This window comes from Saccostrea cucullata, unplaced genomic scaffold, assembly GCF_032062105.1.
Source record: "Saccostrea cucullata isolate Sc308-1 unplaced genomic scaffold, CSIRO_AGI_Scuc_v1 ctg2559, whole genome shotgun sequence".
In the NCBI taxonomy this organism is placed as follows: Eukaryota; Metazoa; Mollusca; class Bivalvia; order Ostreida; family Ostreidae; genus Saccostrea; species Saccostrea cuccullata.
The window spans coordinates 35,559-53,859 of record NW_026935515.1 but is presented as its reverse complement, the minus strand read 5'-3'; the positions used below and the strand labels follow the sequence as shown (position 1 = coordinate 53,859).

At 36.1% G+C, this 18,301-nt stretch overlaps 1 protein-coding gene across 1 annotated transcript; it reads right to left on the bottom strand.

Annotated features, from left to right (window-relative positions):
• Positions 1-191: 191 nt before the first annotated feature.
• On the bottom strand, positions 192-15,897 carry LOC134243078 (hepatocyte growth factor-like protein). The gene is made up of 2 exons (XM_062725298.1): positions 15,606-15,897; positions 192-405 (listed from the first exon to the last, which is right to left on the bottom strand). The coding sequence occupies exons 1-2, from the start codon at positions 15,895-15,897 to the stop codon at positions 233-235; spliced, it is 465 nt and encodes a 154-aa protein (XP_062581282.1). The 3' UTR covers positions 192-232.
• Between the last annotated feature and the right edge of the window lie 2,404 nt (positions 15,898-18,301).

The window sequence follows — 18,301 nt, the reverse complement described above, 5'->3', positions numbered from 1 at the left end:
TATTTTTTTAAAATTATTTCTTATATAAATCGAAGCCGGAAAAGAAAATTTCCAAAAAAAAACTATTTAAAAACAATTTAATTAATTACAGAAATAAGTTTAAATTTCTAATGCCTTGTCATTTAATATATTTTATTAATATGCGTTGTCATTTAATATATTTTATCAATATTTAGATGGAACAACTTCAAATAGATAATAAAGTAAGAAAATGAAACTTGTTTTGCTCATTTTAACATTTTAATTGTGTCATATCAAGATACACTGTGAATAAATACCGGCATAATGTTGGTCCATCTGTTGTATTTCTGAAGAATTCTTTGAAACATGGGATGGCAAAGTTAATCATGATCACCACAAAAGAATCACCTGTCACACTAGGATCTCGACATGGTGAAAGAATACCTGCAAAGCAGAAAATTTCAATTGTATTATTGAAAGAAAGTTCGACGATATTTAGATTTTTCAGCAAGATCCTGATTTTGTATGATGAAGTGTCCTTTTTCATGAAGAAATTTGGATGAATTTATTTGTATTTAGGTACTATAATATATATTTTTATTGAATCTCATACACAGAGTTAAAATTCAAGTGAAAATCTGTAAAATTGTTCAACTTTATTTGATATTTAAATATTCCTCATTCTAGTATCTTTCTTTAAAATCCCTTTATGTTCTTTTCAATTAAAATATATTTGAAAAACTTGAAAAAAAAAGACTAATTTCACTTATTTGACATTGATTTCTTTTTTACTTGCTTTAAAATCAATTACTGTTTTATTACCGTCTCCTTGGAAGACGGTATTGTATAGTTGAAGTTTTTTACAGTCTTCGGACTATGCACTTCCTCTCTTTTGTGATTGGTAGAAATTGCATGATGAGAAAATTTTCAATTATTTCATTGGTTGAAATGCTGTTCAAGGCAAGGGAGATAACTTTCTGATGATCTATTTTTCGTACGACTTAACAATTTTGCAAGATTTCCAATCTTAAAAAATGACAAAACGAACAACAAAATCAGCAGTAACTATTTCTAAATAACATGATATTTTTCATAGCAATAAATAAAAAGGTCTCTTTAATTTCATTATAAATAAAATTTGATAGTTATTGCTTGCAGGTTTTACAATTTGTTATTATTCTTTTCCCATTTCTTGTTTGAAGAGTGAATGGGAATCAGCCGAGGTTTGCCGAAAGCTCTCGACCAGTCAAAGTTTACGGAGATGATAGTCTCGTTCAATCAGACGCTCGGCTGTCTCCGTAAACTGTAGAAGGATAAAACGTACGCTCAGCTAGGACCTGGGGTCCCCCGCAAATAGTTCGTCATTTTGCGTAGTAATAAAACATTCTAGGAACTCTCCAGGCATTAAAGGCACAAAAGTAAATTCATCGATATCAATACGGAGACCTCAGGTCACCTTATATATTAGTTGAATTTTATATGATAGACAATTTTCTTTGTCTTACACCAAAATAATCATATTTAAAACTTTATAAAGATCAACTTTCTAATATATATATTAGCAGAAACGTGAAAGTAATAAAGGGTGACCAGAAATAACCTCATATTGTACATCAATAGGGGGACCAACGATCACCTTACATTGTACATCAGTAGGGGGACCAGAGGCCACCTTATATTTAACATCATTAGGGAGACCAGTGGTCACATTATATTGTACATCATCAGAGTGATCATAGGTCACCTTACATTTTAAATCAATAAAAGGTAATCTTTTATTGCACATAATAGGGGGGGGGGCGACCTGGGGATACCTTATATCGTACATGATTTGGGGGACCAGAGGTCACCCTATATCGTACATCAGTAAGGGGACTACAGGTAACTTATTATTTTACTGTACATCAGTAGAGGGACCAGAGGACACCTTATTTATATTGTACACCAGTAGGGAGACCAGAGGACACCTTATTTTGTACATCAGTAGAGGGACCAGAGGGCACCTTATATTGTGCATCAGTAGAGGGACCAGAGGACACCTTATATTGTACATCAGTAGGGGGACCAGAGGACACCTTATATTGTACATAAGTAGGGGGGAGAGGTCACCTTATATTGAACATCAGTAGGGGGACCAGAGGACACCTTATATTGTACATCAGTACGGGGACCAGACGTCACCCAATATTTTACATTAGTACGGGGACTAGTGGTCACCTAATATTGTACTGTACATCAGTAGAGAGACCAGAGGTCACCTTATATTTTATATTAGTAGTAGGACCAGAGGTCAATTTATATTGTACATCAGCAGAAGGACATGAGGTCACCTCTAGTATATCGATAGGGGGATCAGAGGACACCATACCATACTTCTGTAAGGGGACCAGGACACCTTATAATTTAAATCGGTAGGGGGACCAGGGGTCACCTTATATTGTACATCAGTATGGGGACCAGAGGACACCTTATATTGTACATCAGTACGGGGACCAGAGGTCACCGGATATTTTACATTAATACGGGGACTAGTGGACACCTAAAATTGTACTGTACATTAGTAGAGGGACCAGAGGTCACCTTATATTGTACACCAATAAGGGGACCAGAGGACACCTTATATTGTACATCAGTAGGGGGACCAGAGGTTACCTTACATTGTACATCAGTGGGGGGAATAGAGTTCACCTTATATAGAACATCAGTAGGGGGACCAGAGGTCTTTTTATAGTGTACATAAGTAGGGGGACCAGAGGTCACCTTATATTTAACATCAGAAGGATGACCAGAGGTCACCTTATATTATATGGGGACTAGTGGTCACCTAATATTGTACGCTACATCTGTAGCAGGACCAGAGAACACCTTATATTTAATACCAGAAGGGGGACTAGAGGTCACCTTATATTGTACATCAGTAAGAGGATCAGAGGTCACTTTGTATTGATCATCAGCAGTTGTTATTGTACATCAGTAGGGTGACCAGAGGACACCTTATATTGTACATCAGTACGGGGACCAGAGGTCACCCGATATTTTACATTAGTTCGGAGACAATTGGTCACCTTATATTGTACTGCACATCAGTAGAGGATCCAGAGGTCATCCTATATTGAACATCAATAAAGGGACCAGAGGACACCTTATATTGTACATCAGTAGTAGGACTAGAGGTCATCTTATATTGTACATCAGCAGAAGGACCAGAGGTCACCTTATATTGTACATAAATAGGGGGACCAGAGGTCACCTTATATTGTACATAAGTAGGGGGACCAGAAGTCACCTTATATTTAACATCAGTAGGATTACCAAAGGTCACCTTATGTTGTACATCTGCAGGGGGACCAGAGGTCACCATATATTGTACATCAGTAGGGGGACCAGAGGATACCTTATATTGTTCATCAGTAAGGTGAACCAGAGGTCACATTATATTGTACATCAGTATAGGGACCAGAGACCACTTTATATTGTATACCAGCAGGGGACCAGGGGTCACCTTATATTTAAAATCAGAAGGGGAACCAGTGGTCATCTTATATTGTACATCAGTAGGGGGACCAGAGACCACTTTATGTTGTACATCAAAAGGGGGACCAGAGGTCATCTTATATTTAACACCTAAAGGGGGACTAGAGGTCACCTTATATTTTACATCAGAAAGGGAATGAGAGGTCACTTTATATTGATCATCAGGAGGGGTAGCAGGGGTCACCTTATATTGTACATCAGTAGGGGAACCAGAGATCAACTTACATTGTACATTAGAAGGGGACCAGAGGACATCTTATTTTGTACATCAGTAGGGGGGGGGGGGGGGGGGGCAGAGGCCACTTTTTATTGTATAACAGTAGGGGGACCAGAGGTCATCTTTAATTTAACATCAGAAGGGGGACCAGAGGTCACCTTATATTGTACATCAGTAAGGGGATCAGAGGACACTTTATATTGTACATCAGCAGGGGGACCAGGGGTGACCTTGTATTGTGAATCAGTAGGACCAGAGGCCACTTTATATTGTACACAGTAGGAGAACCAGAGGTAACCTTACATTGTACATCAGTAGGGTACCAGTAAGGGGACCAGAAGTCACCTTATATTTTACATCAGTAGGAGGACTAGAGGTCACCTCATACTGTACATCATAATGGGGACCAGATGTCACCTTATAAAATATATCATTAAGGGGATCAGAGGCCACTTTATATTGCACATCAGAAGGGGGACCAGAGGTCACCGTATATTGTACATCAGTAGGGGGACTAGAGGTCACCTCATATTGTACATCAGTAGGGGGACCAGAGGACACCTGAAATTGTACATCGGTAGGTTACTTTATACAAGGGTCGTTTAATGTATAATGTCTTTGGTGCTCGGAAAGAAACAAAAGTCGATTTTCAATAATTTGAGTTAAAATAAGTTATAATGATTTAACCTAAAATTATCTTTTCATTAAAACACATGTCAGTAACATTTTTTATCCAATTTCTGATGCATTTTCAATTGTTTTTTAACTCATTTTCGGGTATGAACCTTTATATACTGGATTATTGCAGATCCTATGATTTCCTGGACTTGTTTCTTCCTTCTGAAAGGCGTTTTCTCAAGTTTGGCAAATGGAACAAGTCAAAAGGCGAAAGATCAGGCGAATATTGTTAATGTGAATGAACATTAACTTTTGTTTATCCCCAAGACCCATTTACTCTTCAGGGCTTTCGGGTTTGGACCCTGTCATGAAAAAAATCTAATGTCGTGGATTCCTGATTCTCATTAGCCTTTTGATTTTTTTGCAAAAAAATTGTTTTCTAGATTCCTCCAGAAATTAAACTGCATCCCCGAATACGAATTTGAACAATAAGACCACTAATATTTAAGAAAATTGCCTATAAATCTATCTTTCTGCTCTTGCAATTCTCTGCTCTTCTCAGACCTTTGCTGTTTTTGTCAAGTACATCGTATTGTAAATTTTGTTTTGAGGGTTTTAAGCAATAGATTCAAGTTTCATTTATCTGTTTGAATTTTAAAAAAAAACGTGGATAACTACAATTACTGATATTTTTAATAATTAAGGTCTTCCGTCTCCAACGGAAGACCTTATTGTTTTCGTTCGGTTTCTTTTTCCCTATTAAGGTCTTCCGTCTTCAGCGGAAGACCTTCTTGTTATTCTTAGGTTTCTTTTTCACTTTTATAATTACTGTTTTTTTTTCTTACCGATTTTGTGCACGCGATTTCTCAAAAACGGCTGGATGGATTTCTATGAAACTTTCAGGACTTATGTAACTTCACTTGAACCTTATGCGTTTTTTTTCCGTTTTGATGACGTCACTTCCGGTCCGTAGTTATAAGCATTTTAATGTTTTTCTAAGGGTCAGTTTGTCCGCACGATTTCTCCTAAACGGCTTTAAATAGACACATGATACTTTCAGGAATGGTAGACCTAAGTCTGTAGATTTGCGGAATGTATTTCATTTTTATCGGAAGTGCCGCACGTCGGCGCTTGCTATGGCCCGAAAAAAGTTCTATCGCGAATTTCAAAATTTTTGACACCTTTTCTACGATATCTTTTTACCTGGAGTCATTAAAATACGTCCGTCGTCGACACTTCCGGCCAAACCGGAAGTAGTCGAAAAACGCGTATTTTTGCCGTTCTTAACCCGTTTTTGGGTAACATATGTCTCTGGGAGCATAAAAATTAATTTTCCGTCCGTCGTCGTCACTTCCGGTCAAACCGGAAGTAGTAAAAAATGTCTTATTTTAGCATTAATTAACATAAATTAAGGTGATTTATACATTTTTGGGCGTTATTACAGATTTTTGTTAAAAAAAATGAAAGTTACTTCCGGTCAAACAGGACGGAAGACCTACTCGTTGCTTTGCAACGAGCTTTGCTCTTGTTATTATTATTTTTTTCTTACCGATTTTGTGCACGCCAGTTCTCGGAAACGGCTGGGTCGATTTTCACGAAACTTTCAGATCTGATAGATATTGGTCTGAACCTTATTAGAAATTTTTTATATGTACGTCGTCACTTCCAGTCGTGAGATATGGACGATTTACAGATTTTAAGAGGGTCAGCTTGTCCTGGCAATCACTAAAAACGAATGAAGATATTGACTTGAGATTTTCAGTGAAGGTAGAGGAAGGATTGCTAAAATGCTTTTTTGAGTCTATATCTTTCCAGCGCAAAAGGCGTTGAAGCTTGCCTGAGCTCGTTATAATTATTATTTTTCTGACCATCAAATTTTGTGCACGTGATTTCTCGAAGACTACTGGATGGATTTTTATGAAACTTGCAGGAACAACGTGTTGCTATCTGAAGTTATTCTATTCTGGTCATTTTTTGGAAATTCCTTTCTGGTGCCAAGTTACGGACAAATTTCTGGTTTTAAATTGACATTTTGTTCGCGGATAATCTAAAGAACGGTAAAAGATATCACTGTGAAACTTTCAGGGATTATAGATCGTGATAAGTACTATTCAAGACGCGATCTTTTGTACGTCGTCTCTACTTCCTGTCGTAATGGCATGCAAAGAAAAAAAGTCAAATTTTTAAACTTTTTTGTTTTTCAATATTTTCAAATTATATAAGTATGGTTGATAGAAACATTTCTCATTAGGCTGAATATATAATTTGTTTGTAAATTGATGAATTCGAACTCGAGATATTAACATTCAAAAGTCTGAAGCGGGATCTTAATGGCGGCGGTCTCTGTCAATTCCGACATTTCGCAATAGGGGTTTACAGAGGCAGCTGAGCGTTTGCTTCAACGAAAGTAACATAAGGAGCAATGAAATGTATAGGGACACTTGGATTAACACGTCGTAGGTTCGTTGCAATTCTGTGTCAAACTACATTTATTATCCAAGGTCTACTTACAAGTCTTCTTGAATTGGTTTTGGTTGTTTCTCAAAGTAGAAATAGAAAAGAATTAATGTGCAAATGAAGTACAATATCTATATCTTTTGTTTTGCATCACAGTAACACATTGCTTAAATCATAGTTATAATTAATAGTTTTTCAAGAATGTAGTAAGTAAAAAACGTGACCACTGTTTTCCCATGCACACTTGTGTCATATTAAATCAATAGAAAGGACAACTGTTACAATAAGAAAATATTTTATTTTTAAAGATAACAATTTTTCAAAGACCGTTTAATTGACCTATATAAACATTTTATTTTCTCAATGCAAGTAATTGAACATAATGGAATCTTATTTCTTGACCCTCGTAGAGCGATCGAGGCATTTTTTTCGGTGAAACATACCACCATTTTCATGAAAGTGTAAGTAATCGGAATAGTCAACTTTCGTGAGTGAAAATTGAAAAATTATCCATTCATAGCTGTTTCACTGCTTTAATGTTATTTGCCTATATACGATATGTTACTTGTATGTGTTATACTTTCCACACCTCAAAATTAAGGCGATAAGAACGCTCTTTTGTTATTTGATTGAAGCTATCTCACCTATTTAAATGAACTTTCCAAGAGAAATTCGCTAAGATTTACTCGTTGCGTTTGGCGCGAAATTATGAATAGTGACCATTCTTTCATAATTCCAAGACAGATTAACTGTTGCAGAATTATATGTACATACAAGTGAAGTAAGAGTAGTTGTTCAAATAGCGTAATCGATAAGCGTATTGGATTTGCACGCTAGTGACCCATTTCAATTACCAGTGTGTCCAAAATATGTTTAATCCATTTTCAGCTCGATTTTATGGGTTATTTTTCGGAATCGGACGGAAGACCTACTCGTTGCTCGCAACGAGATTGTTTCTAGTTGTTCATATATTCTTATACGGTTGTTTTCACTCATTGTTTTTAAAGGGTTACTTTTGAGTTCTAAGCTTTTTTTCTGTCAAACGTTTTTAAAACAGTGTGAACTACTCCTGAAATGATGTCTATTTTGAAAGAGGGCGTATAAGGCGTGTACAATCCCCCGCTCTGAGACAAAATGTTAATCAAAATTCACAAAAAGCTACATTTTTCTAAAATCATGTTCTCAGTAATGTCATCTTCAAAACATTTAATTATTTCATTTTTCTGAACCACTTATCCCTTGATAATATTTATTTCAAAGTTGACAGTTAAGCATATTTAGTGGAAAATGGGTTTAATAGAGCCATAAAAAACGAATTTTGAACATGAATGGGTCAAGTCTCCAGTCTTCGTGAACGCTTAAATGATGGAAATGTAAATGTGAAATCTACTTCATTTGTCCAAAAAATGGAGTCTGACCCATTCTATATGAAAATCGAACTTTTCTGAAAAAATTTCAACAAACCCGTTCATTTAAATCACACTGAAAGACCTCAATAGTACATATACTTCGTAGTGTAGTGGTTAAAGTGGTTGATCTTGGACCAAACCTGTGCTATGGCGAGAGTTCGGATCATACATGAAGCTTTTTCTTTTTTTTTTCAGACGTCTTAAAAAGATGAATAAAAATAAATTTTTCATAAATTATTAAACCAATGAAATACAGAATTTGATATGTAAAAGATGATATAAACCATAAAATTTTGAAAAAATACTACTTTTCGAATTGAGAAATATCTTTTTTCAAAGCGGGGGATTGTCCTCGCCTTGTATGCCTCCATTCTTTGCTATGTGTTGTATAGTCAATCATACACCATCAGTGATTATTTGTTGAAATTCGGCAAACAGTACATTATTTATTTAATTTTTGTTTGCAAGTACGGTCTCCATTTTTGATGCCCATTATATATTTTTATCATTGAAATCAACCTGCTCAATTGTCTATAAAACAAACATTGATTGCAGTAAATTTTTACAGATTTCAGTGAGTATTTCTTTGGGATTCTTAACAAGTTTTACAGCAGCTTTAATGGACGGTTTGATTTCACTCTAGTTTGCTGATTCTTTACAATTCGTTTTTAATGCAGTGTCTCGAATACCCTTGTTTTCCAACTTCTCACAATTAAACTATGTGATGAAAAGTAGTCACATCAATTGTTATAAATTTATTAAAGATGCAATAATGCGAAAACTTCAAGCTTAGTATTGTATGTCATACAGTTCAGGACATTATTAATTGAACAGCCCTCGTAACTTGTACATCAGTAGGGGGACAAGAGGTCACATTATATTGTACATCATTAAAACTAATGATAAAACTATTTTGAACGACAATGAAGACACCGGAAGACACGTTATATTTTACATCAATAAGAAGAACAGAGGTCATCTTATATTGTAAGTAAACAGGGAGACCAGAAGACACCTAATATTTTACATAAATATTGAGACCAAAGGATACCTTATTTGGTCACCTGAATCAACGCATGTGACTTACTAGTATTCCTATCAGTTTTTTTTCTGGCGTCGTGTGCTGTGCATTGTGTGTTAACATTCGAACATTTTCAGCTTTTCTCTGTAACCCCTCAACCATTTACAACTAATTTTGGCATAAAGCATCTATGGGTGAAGGGGAGATTTTTTAATTTATGGTCCCTGCCCTCCACCCCCTAAGTCAAGAAAGTTTGGGCGAAATTACTACAATTGATGAAGTCTTTAAAAATTTTCTTTACTAATTAACATCAAGCCGTCGAACTATTGGCATAATTATTATAAGCATTGACTCCATACCTAAATTGTGAAATTCATTGTCCCAGGGTCAGGGGCCCTGGGATTAGGACAGGGCTATAAAAATTTATATTAATTTATGAAATGCATTTATTCTTTGAAAATATTTCCCTCTGTCCCTGGATATTAAACAAACTAACTACAAGCAAAGCTGTGATGAGGAAGGGTATTCTCTCAAAACTTTTGAAATTCATGACACAAAGTCAGGGGTTCCGGTGTTACGGTGGGGCTATATAAACTGTAAAGTTTAAATTCATTAAAGAGGCTGAGGGGTGGCAGCCATTTTCAGACTATTTTGATCTCCTTTAAAAGAAGAGCTCCATATAAAGATATACAAAATGATCAAATTTTAAAACTAAAATGTATAATCTTTTTCTTTGCCAAATGATAGTTGACAGCTTATGATACCGCATCTAAAAAAAATAAGTTAAATCTGATGGTTAATTTGTGGTTAATTTGTTGACCCCCAGCCTCCTTAATTCTTTAAAAAAAATCTTCCTCTCTACTCCTGCATATTAATTAAACTAACTGCATATAGTTATGATAAGCAATGGAGCGTCTTCCAGAATTATAAATTTCAAGGCCCCTGGCTCATGGGTACCATTTAATTTGTAGACAATACTGTAATTGAATTAATGCTTTGAAATGTGTTCTTTGGTATAAACCAATTTTTTTTATGAACAATGGTCCTTTTTTCAAAATTGTGAAATGTATGACCTCAGGATGAGGGTTTTTTTGGTCGATGAGCACTACTAATTATTGCTAATTATTACCGATTATTTGAAATGAAAGTTTTAAAGTTTTACAAGATGTTCAGATGACCTATAAGATCCATAGGCCTCTTGTCGTGTTCTTAAGTGAACTTCTAGCATCTCGATAATATGCATTTTATTTGTAGCCTGTGGTCCGCCCTTGTGTTCTTTTTAGGTGTCTATTGAGTAAGACGGGTCTAGAATCACTGATGCTTTATATCTCTGCATTCATATAATTTTTTTATGTCTGATTTCTCTAAAAATGTACAATAAAGGGGACCACTGGTCTCCCTATTTATGTACAATACAAGGTGACCTCTGGTCCCCCTTGTGATATAAAAAAATAGAGTGACCTAAGGTCCTCATAATGATCTACAACATAGGGTGACCTCTGACCCCCTATTGATGTATAAGGTGACCTCCGTTTCCCCTTGTGATATACAATATAATCTGACGTCTGCTCTTGTACAGTACAAGGTGACCTATGGTCCCCTTTCTGTTGTACAATATAAAGGTGACCATTAGTCTCCACAATGAAATAAAATATAAGGTGACCTTTGGTCAACTAATTGATGTACAATATTAGTTTACCTCTAGTCCACCTAGTAACGAACGTTAAAACTGAACTGAAGGCTCTGTCCCCCTACTGATGTACAATAGTACAATATAAGGTGACCTCTGGTCCCCTACTGTTATCTCCTACTGATGTACAATATAAGGTGTCCTTTCGTCCCCCTAATGTTGTACAATAGAAGGTAACCCCTGGCCCCCCTACTGTTGTACAATATAAGGTGACCCCTGGTCCCCCTACAGTTGTACAATATAAGGTGACCCCTGGTCATCCTACTGATATACAATATAAGGTGATTTCTGGTCCCCCTACTGATGTTCCCTACTTATGTACAATATGAGGTGACCTCTGTTCCCCCTTCTGATGTGCATAAAAGGTGTCCTATGATCCCACTACTTATATACAATATAAGGTGCCCTTTTGTCCCCCTACTGGTGTACAAAATAAGATGTCACCTGGTCCCCCTACTGGTGTACAATGTAAGGTGTCCTCTGCCCCCCCTACTGATGTCCCCAACTTATGTACAATATAAGATGTCCCCTGGTCACCCTAATGTTGTACAATATAAGGTGTCCTCTGGTCCCCCTACTGATGTCCCCAACTTATGTACAATATAATATTGTCCCTGCTAACCCTGATGTTGTACAATATAAGGTGTCGTATGGTTCCCCTACTGATGTACAATATAAAGTCACCCCTGGTCCCCCTGCTGATGTATAATATAAAATGTCCCTTGGTCACCCTGCTGTTGTACAATATGTGTCCTATGACCCCCTCTACTGAGGTACAATATAAGATGACCCCTGGTCCCCCTGCTGATGTATAATATAAGGTGTCCTCTGGTCCCCCTACTGATGTTCAATATAAGGTGATCCCTGGTCCCCCTGCTGAATATAATAAGGCTGTATAATATAAGGTGTCCTCTGGCCCCCCCTACTGATATCCCCTACTAATGTACAATATAAGATGTCCCTGGTCACCCTGCTGTTGTACAATATAAGGTGTACCAGGTCCCCCAATTGATGTACAATATAAGATGACCCCTGGTCCCCCTGCTGATGTGTAATATAAGGTGTCCTCTGGTCCCCCTACTGATGTACAATATAAGGTGACCCCTGGTCCCCCTGCTGGTGTATAATATAAGGTGTCCTCTGTTCCCTCTACCTTGTACAAAATAAGGTGACCCCTGGTCCCCCTACTGATGTACAATATAAGATTACCCCTGGTATCCCTATTGAAGTACAATATAATGTGACCCCTGGTTCCACAACTGATGTACAATATAAGGTGTCCTTTGGTCCCCCTACTGATGTACAATATAAGGTGACCTCTGGTCCCCCTACTGATGTATAATATAAAATGACCTCTGGTCGGTCCCCCTACTGATGTCACCTACTTATGTACAATATAAAGTGACCTCTGGTCCCCCTCCTGATATACAATATGAGGTGACCCCTGGTCCCCCTAGGTGCCCTCTTGTCCCCCATACTGGTGTACAAAATAAGATGACCCCTGGTCCCCCTACTGATGTACAATATAAGGTACCCTCTGGTCCCCCTACTGATGTACAATACAGGGTTACCTCTGGTCCCCCTATTGATGTAAAGTGTAATATTAAGTGTCCTCTGGTCCCCTACTGATGTTCATTATAAGGTGACCCCTGGTCCCCCTACTGATGTTAAATATAAAGTGTCCTCTGGGTCCCCTTCTGATGTCCCCCTACTGATGTACAACATAAGGTGTCCTCTAGTCCCCCTACTGATGTACAATACAAGGTGATCTCTGGTCCCCCTACTGATGTACCATATAAGGTGACCCCTAGTCCCCCTACCAAGGTACGATAATGGTGTACTCTTGTCCCCCTACTGATGTACAATATAAGGTTACCTCTGGTCCCCCTATTGATATACAATATAAGGTGACCTCAAGTCCCCCTGCTGATGTCCCCTACTGATGTACAATATAAGGTGCCCTCTGGTCCCTCTATTGATCGAAAGTGTAATATTAGGTGTCCTCTTGTCCTCTATTGATGTTAAATATAAGGTGACAACAGGTCCCCCTTCTGATGTACTATATAAGGTGACCACTGGTCCCCGTACTGATGTCCCCCTACTGATGTACAATATAACGTGTTCTCTGGGCTCCCTACTGATGTACAAATAAGATGATTACTAGTCTCCCTACTGATTTAGAGTATAGGATAACTTTTGTTTCCCCTTTTTATGTAAAGTGCATTATAAGGTTTCCTCTGGTCCCCCTATTGTTATTCAATATAAGGTGACCTCTGGTCCCCCTACTTATGTACAATATAAGGTGATCCCTGGTCCCCCTACTGAAGTACAATATAAGGTATCCTATGGTCACCTACTGATATACAATATAAGCTTACCTCTGGTCCCCCTACTGATGTACAAAATAAGTTGGCCTCTGGTCCCCCATATAATGTAGAACAGAAGATGACATCTGGTCTCCCTTTTGATGTAAAATATAAGGTGACCTATGGTCGCCCTAAAGATGAACGATATAAAGTGACCTCTGGTCTTATCAACTTTTTATTACCTCTGGTATTCGCATAAAGATTATGGAAGCAAACGGAAGTCTTATATTGTCCATCAATAAGGATTTCATACTTCACAAATTGTAGTGTTTGAATGAGACAAAGATAATCTTATGTTGTACATTATTACGATGTTATTGAAAGTTGTAAGTAGGCAATAATTTAATATCATGGTATGTGTAGAATTATTTTCAAATCCTCTCAAAAAAAGAATTGCGACCCTAATTTTTTGACCGGGGAAAAAGTGCACAATTTCTCCGAATTCTCTAAATGTACATGTATTAATTGGAATTTGGAGGATTAGTCAACTTGCTTGTCTTCAAATACAGTATATATGTATCCCAAAGTTAAATAATAATTGGTGCATTTTTTAAATTTTATTTCCTTTTTTAATGTAGTTTTGATGGGTTTATGAATTTGATGTGTTAACTCCGGTGAAAGGGGAGGAGAACTCCATGCAGCCCCAAACTTTGCAATACATCTTCTTTGTAAGATAAATAAAAATCAGAGATTTCCGGCAAAGAGTGTTAATGTGATGAGGTCTCCTATTTAAGCATGACCTCATAAGGAAGAAAAAAGAGACATTAAATACTTTATTAACAAATAATTATTCCATTATGTTAAAGGATTGGTGAAAAGTCCGAGCGAAATGAAAAGGGGGTGGTAGGGGGCAAAATCTTCACCCCCCTCCCCCCTGCTTGTTAGAGATCTGCGAATGCAGAGACTGGACGTACATTGTTTACTCCGAGTCGCTTACTAATTAGTAAGGAGATCAGAGGTTATGCACTGCGTTATATAGATACTATAACCTTACATGGAATAATAAAAACATAAGGGAGACCACAGGTCACCCAACATATAACCCATGACAGTTAAACTGTAATATCATGACAGTTAAACTGTAATATATCATATATCTTATACTGATGCTCAGCAACCCCCTCCCCCTCTTTGTTTTATAATACCCATCACAAATGGTTATTCCCTTGACAAAAATAAGTTTTCTGTTGTTTTTTTTTACACTGAAAAGGCTTCACAGTATTACGATTTATTCTATTTTCACTTTACGTATGCAACGCACTACATTTTGTAGCGGAGTAAACAGACCCGAGAGTCGTGAACTGCGCGGGGGACCTAAGGTCCTAGTTCAGCGTACGTTTTATCCTTCTGCCCGTAAACTCCGACCAGCAGGTGCTCTGGGTGGTCGGAGATTTACGGAGACAGCCGAGGGTCTGGTTGAACGAGACTACGGAGATGACCGAGCGACAACCGTGTAGTAGGGTTAATGCCCGTAAAAAGCTAATTTAGAAATATAAAATCAAGAAATTCAAAAGAATTATACGGCCTGTTAAGTATAGATCTGTTTACTGTTTAAAATTGTTGCTAAAGACGGTAAGCTTTTTTGAAAAGCTCTACTTGTTCTTCTTTTAGAAATAACCATTCCTTTTAAATTGCTTTCAGAAAAAAAAGTGAGTAAAGTTAAAACTTACATTGAGAGATTGATTTCTCTGTTAAGTCTTCTAAAGTCCCCTTTATTTGCAGAGCAATAGATCGCCATGTAATCTGGGAACAATTGGAATCAGTGAAATTTTCAACATTCTTCTTCAAACATGAGACAAGGTTTAATATATAGCTGGAAAATATGCATATGGCATCAATGAAATGTTACAAGATTGTTCATGTAGTAAATAGAAAATAAAGAAGCGGTTTATTAAAAAAAAAAAACACGCAAACTGTTATGTTACATTGTAGCAATGGGTTAATATAAGCTTCATTCCTTATAATGTACACGATAAGATAATTTTCCCTCTAAGAATAGCTTCAAATTGAACATATTTAAAAAAACGGAGAAATACGTTTTTGACGTAACTCATTGTGACGTAGGCAACTTATGTTATACAAAAAAATTTATCTGATATCCAATCAACTGACAACTAAAATTAAAACATTTGGATATAAATCGCTGACCTACAGTATTCACTATCACTTGAGATATCAGGAACACACTGACTCCTTATTTCTTTTGTATAAAAAGATTGATTGAGACACGGGGTTTCTGAAAAAAAATATTTAAAAGATAAAAATGTTTAGGTTATCAAACTCATGTAACATTAAAAGAGTTTTTTCTTTCATTCTAATAGAAATAACTGACCGCACACTTCCACGCCACAGAGTTCCCAACGGACATCCGGGTTATTGGTAAAGCACCATGGCTCCTCTCTGTCGAAGTTACGACAGTAGTTCTCTTTTGCAAGACTAAACACATCATAGCCGTGTTCGTGAGGGCTCTGTTTATCCCATCTTTGACACGGTCTACCAGTTTCTGTTACGTTTTTGGTTCCTTGGTATAAAACTCCTGGCAATCGACAGTCATCTGAGATTGATTCTGCATTAATATCTTTAAGAACAAAACGTGTTAGCGAAAAAAGATCTTTATTGTACATTATTATGTTTTAATATTCCTGATATTAAAAATATATCATGAAAGAATAATACATAGATGTTCATATATTTTTCCTCAACGTAAACACGTATTCTTCCAACATCCTAAAATTTCACTTGCTTATTGTATTTTTTTCAAGCGGGTTTGGTTTTAAGTGTCCCTGTTCATGTAAATTGACACAGACCAAGCGTGTATTATGAAGACACCTGGTGCAAGTATACAGTTCAACGCACTTTTTAAACTCACGTTGTTTTTCGCACAAGTTAAGGTCACATTCTTATCATGCAAAATTGTGTAACGTGACAAAAAATATTTTTTAAAAGTGACTTATAACTTAATTTTTATTTTATGCTATTACTTAAAACATAATTCAAACATAATAATTGGTAAGATTTTATATACTCTTGGGTGATAGAATATGGCAGTTCCTAAATGCTTTTTCATGGTTTCTTGTCAATTGCAGCCGTTTTTGTATCCGTTCATTTCAAAGCATACATTTGCCTATGCTCATTGCAGAAAAAGTGCAGTTTGTGTAACATCTACATTTTCTGTACATGAATATGACACTAAGGCGCAAGATGAAAGAAGTATTTCTCATCTGTTTGACTGCTTTCCATGTTAAAAAGATGATATTTTTCAGGTTAACTTCTTGAAATCTAGGAACACGAAAGATATCTTCCAATGCAAAATGTCAAAGTTTTAGACCATCAATGTAAAAGGATTTTCTTTTTAATCCTAACACTTTACTAGTTTGAAAGATAAACAATACTTTATTACACTATCCTTTGACATAATTTTTTTATACAGTTTTGTCTTTTTTCGGTGCTGTATTTCGATAGAACCGTGACATGTATGGAAAATGTGCAAAGTACTTAAAAAATTACTCATCTGTAAGACTTTCAATCGGATCATGTTAACTAAACAATATAAAAGAAAGCGCGATAGATTAATTTGTAAAGACCAATAGTAGAATAATACACTTGTATCATCATACAATTTATAAACACGTTCCTTTTTTTAAAAAAAGGAGTTTCAAAACTTAAGGGAAGACAGGACACATGTCACATGACTAAAAAGACATATCACGTCATAATCGGTAATGATATATATGTTAAACGTTGTTAAAATCAACAGTTCTTGCGTAATTTTATTCTAAATTCGAAAATTATTTTTTAAACATTTTATTTTAGAAATTATTATTGATATTTTTTAAAAAGATCTTGCCATCATTTAGATATTGTGAAGTTGCCCAATCCACACATTTGTTTCTCACTACCCTGTATTCTGACATCAGTGACGTCATAGACGTAGTGTTTGAATTCTCAGTGCAGCGAGATCAAGTACACACACCCGTCATGATCAGTTTTATTTCATTATAAACAGGTCACAGTCCATGTATCGTGATAAATTTCTGAAGCAGATTTTTTTTAAAATTAATATTTTTTCGTGTTTAGTAGCAGATATTCAATCTATTTAGATAATTTTGAATGTTAACATTTTCGTGTGACGTCACAATTGATTTCCCGCACTCGTAGAATACAAACGTGAAGCGTTTTTATCATGCTTCCGTCTAATTCAACGATGTCTTCTGCGATATGGAGGTTAGCTTCACCCTGTGATATTTATGCAGTAAATAATTACGATAAAGGGCTAACATTCAATCGTAAATTTAGAAACATTTATTGACAGAATTTTTTTTCCAAATGAGGTTTTTGTCGTTGAAGCTGCCTTGAAAAATGCAGAAATTATCCCACCCAAATACTATATGAAATTAAAACAATTGCTTTTAGATAATATAAACACTATGAATAGTCTGAAATATTTGATCATATAGTGCATAAAAATTCGCATTATGGACTCCGTTATGGGCCCGTAAACATGAAGTATCTAAACTCCATACAAACTCTAAACAGGGGGGTATTTATGGGGCGATATCTTTTAAATCAGTCAAGAAATCCAATGATACATGTAGGACCGTTTTAAAATGTTAAGTACATATTAAATTAGTAATATGAAAAATACGAAAAAAAAAATCATTGACAGGAATTTTTTCAGCTAGTGGTCCTGTTCCTCCTTAACATAACGAATTTAGAGAATATACACCATTAACATAAAATATTTAATAATATAAGGGTTAAGTCTCGTACTGAAGCTCGCTTATTTTAAGTTTTATAGTGAGAAAAATGATATCTTAATTTGTGCGATAAACCATGCGAGTTTAAAAAGTGCGGTGAGCTGTATACTTATACTGTATTTCCGATGCACTATCTGTCACTTGTTCTTCAACCACACTGTGCTCTACATTTCAGCAGAGTGGTTATTATTATCAGAACATAAGCTAGCTATAAGTATGGAATATTTTGAATAAAATGAATAGGATTTCCCTTTGAACACATTGAACATTG